At 38.0% G+C, this 3,499-nt stretch overlaps 1 protein-coding gene across 1 annotated transcript in view; it reads right to left on the bottom strand.

Annotated features, from left to right (window-relative positions):
* Positions 1-2,901: 2,901 nt before the first annotated feature.
* The window catches only part of LOC128247063 (uncharacterized protein DDB_G0271670-like), a gene marked incomplete at its 3' end in the record, with an annotated part of 2,031 nt that continues 1,433 nt past the window's right edge, over positions 2,902-3,499 (bottom strand). The window contains exon 3 of the mRNA XM_052965848.1: positions 2,902-3,376. Within this exon, the coding sequence (XP_052821808.1) occupies positions 2,902-3,376 (475 nt within the window). The remainder of the gene's footprint in view (positions 3,377-3,499) is intronic.

Genomic DNA, 3,499 nt, shown 5'->3' with positions numbered 1-3,499 from the left:
AGAGAGAGAGAGAGAGAGAGAGAGAGAGATAAATAGATAGATAGATAGATAGATAGATAGATAGATAGATAGATAGATACGTTACACGCGTAAATGACATGATGATCTTAGTCTTTGTTCGTAAGTTATGCTCGATCGGTGTTGACCTGGTGCCAAATAACACCGACAAAAATATCATTGCCGCCGCTACCACCAACAACAACAACAGTAACAACAACAGCCAATGTTGAAACCCTTCGACATTTGCTCGACATAGAAAAGTGTAGGGAGGTATCCGACAAACCACACACTATCATCATTAAAAAGAGAAGGACGCATTGGACAATATAATTTTGGATATAGGAAAAGACGAGGTGGTCACAGCTGAATGTTTTTGTTATTATTGTCTACACGATATGAGCTCACTTGATCCCAAACAACAACAACAACAACAACAACAACAATAACAATATCAATATGTATACGATAAACCATCTGCATTGTCTTGAGACATAGAAATACCAACAAAATTTCTCTCTCTCTCTCTCTCTCTCTCTCTCTCTCTCTCTCTCTCTCTCTCTCTCTCTCTCTGATACAGACCTTCACTACCTTACGAAAATGAAGACATATTTGGTAAGAAGAAGAAATATCACAAGCAGAACACGTGCAAGACGCATTAAGCAGAGACATTTGTGGAGAAGTTTCGTGTGCAGCATTATGGGTAAATTCTGGAAATTTTTAGCCACGTAGTGCTACTGAGGAGTGTTACTCGTTTCTCGTATGGTGTACATGTAGAGCAGTCTGAATTGCAAGACATGTCCCAGATAAAGTGAAACAAACGAAACAGTCCTCACGCCCTCATTCACTGTCCACAGCCTGCTTGGATCAATGTTGATAAAGAATTTCTCGCAAGTGGGACGAGTTCAAATATCCACCGTTTCCGCAATGAAACATCTACTGCCATCTTTGTTTTAACAAAGAGGGTCTCGTAGTATTTTTGTAGAATGGAAGACACAAAAATGAATAACCTTGAGAAGATTAATTTAGGTCAATGGTTCTAAACCAGAGCTGGTTGTTAAAATTTATACGCAATAGATTGGTTGTACATATGCACAAAACATTTTAATTTTTTTATACCATTCCTAATAATATTTAATTATTAAAATACTGTAGGATTTCTTTTCATATACATCGAATGGCGCTGGGAGTCCAGTAGAGTTAGATAGGAATCAAAGGTGTCCATAGGTAAAAAGAACTGTTGAGGACCATTGATTTAGATGGAAGAAGCAGAAGTACCATCTTGCTCAACGATTTTATCTGGGAAAAAGCAAGGGGAAAATGTAACATAGATTTGTTTTTCAAAAAATAGAAGCGTGTACTGTATACTTTGAAAAGAGGAGCACGGGAAAACGCACAGACCGATATTTGCCAACGTATGTATTCCATCGACAAGGGGCAGGCAGTATGGAAGTGTTTGCCTGATGTGCCTTTAAGAGCGAAGTACATACGAGGAGATGGAGATGGCTGGTCTGCAACACAGTCCTATAGTTTGGTACTTCGGACTATGGGTCTCAGGAATACGAGGAGTATATTTAAAGAAAATGGCTCGAATGACAAATCAAGAGTATGGAGAAGTAAGAATATCTGTTCTGATGAACACTGAGGTAATCCATAACATATGTTATGTGTGCATAGATAGATATGTGAGTGTGTATGTGTGTGTGTGTGTGTGTGTATGTTTGCGCGCGCACATATTGAAACATACATGAATGCATACGTACATTACTTATATAATAAAAAAAGATACCTCACTCGCGCGCACAAACCTATACTGCCATACATACGTGTGTATGAGTGCGTGTGTGTTTGTATATATATATATTTATATACATATATATTTACATACATGTTTGGGTTAAAGAAAACATACATATATGTATATTAATACGCATATGTATGTGTGCACATATACATATACACACATCTATTTATGTATATGTGCATGTATATATATATATATATATATATATATATATATATATATATATATATATATATATATATATATGTATGTATGTATATGTATGTATGTATATCTCTGTGTGTGTATATGTGTGTATATGTATGCGTATATATCTGTATCTAAGCATTTACATATATGTGTGTGCGTGTGTATATGTGTGTGTGTAGATGCGTATGTATATCTTTATGTATACATATATGTATATAGAAAACAAACACACACACACACATACACATATAACACACGAATATACATGTCTCACACACACACACACACACACACACACATACATATATAACAAACGCAACATATACAGACATAAGCATATTCTTTATTTACAGACATTCCTATTTACAGACAATCGCACGCAAAATTCCTTCCTCTATCTTCACGCTATTTGTTTCTTCCACATCCGTAGCTTCCAAGTGTTGAGAATTTAACTTCACAAATCATTCTTAAGAAGTTTATTTAATCCGTTAGTATTTTTTCGTTTTGTTTTGTTTTGTTTCTTATCTCCTTTATTTTAACGAAACATTTTTTTCTTTCTTTCTTTTATGTTTTAATCTTTTAGTTAGTAAGATTTCATTTTACAGTTTTCTTTTAAGCCAAACAGCTGCATAAACAGTGCAGTGTCGTTGTTGCCCTAATACATATATTTGCAGAAACACCAGGCGAAATAATTATGCAGATCCGATGTCGACACCGTTCCTCCTCCGCATAAGAGAAAAAAAAAATCAAGACGACGATGACGGTGACGATAGTCATTATGGTGATGATGAGGAGGAGGAGGAGGAAGAAGAAGAGGAAGAAGAAGACGAGGAAGAAGGAGAGGAAGAAGAAGACGAGAAAGAAGGAGAGAAAGAAGGAGAGGAAGAAGGAGAGGAAGAAGAAGAGGAAGAAGAAGAGGAGGAAGAAGAAGAGGAAGAAGAAGAGGAGGAAGAAAAAGAGGAAGAAGAAGAGGAGGAGGAAGAAGAAGAGGAAGAAGAAGAGGAGTAAAAAGAAGAAGAGGAAGAAGAAGACGAGAAAGAAGGAGAGGAAGAAGGAGAGGAAGAAGGAGAGGAAGAAGAAGAGGAAGAAGAAGATGAGGAAGAAGAAGAGGAAGAAGAAGAGGAGGAAGAAGAAGAGGAAGAAGAAGAGGAGGAAGAAGAGGAGGAGGAAGAAGAAGAGGAGGAAGGAGAAGAGGAGGAGGAGGAAGAGGAGGCGGAAGAAGAAGAGGAGGAAGAAGAGGAGGAGGAAGAAGAAGAGGAGGAAGAAGAGGAGGAGGAAGAAGAGGAGGAGGAAGAAGAGGACGAGGAAGAAGAGGACGAGGAAGAAGAGGAGGAGGAGGAAGAAGAGGAGGAGGAAGAAGAGGAGGAGGAGGAAGAAGAGGAGGAGTAAAAAGAAGAAGAGGAGGAGGAAGAAGAGGAGGAGTAAAAAGAAGAAGAGGAGGTGGAAGAAGAGGAGGAGGAAGAAGAAGAGGGGGAAGAAGAGGAGGGGGAAGAAGAGGAGGGGGAAGAA

The sequence above is a fragment of the Octopus bimaculoides genome, chromosome 2, assembly GCF_001194135.2.
Source record: "Octopus bimaculoides isolate UCB-OBI-ISO-001 chromosome 2, ASM119413v2, whole genome shotgun sequence".
Classification (NCBI taxonomy): domain Eukaryota; kingdom Metazoa; phylum Mollusca; class Cephalopoda; order Octopoda; family Octopodidae; genus Octopus; species Octopus bimaculoides.
This window is presented reverse-complemented; position numbering and strand designations above follow the sequence as displayed.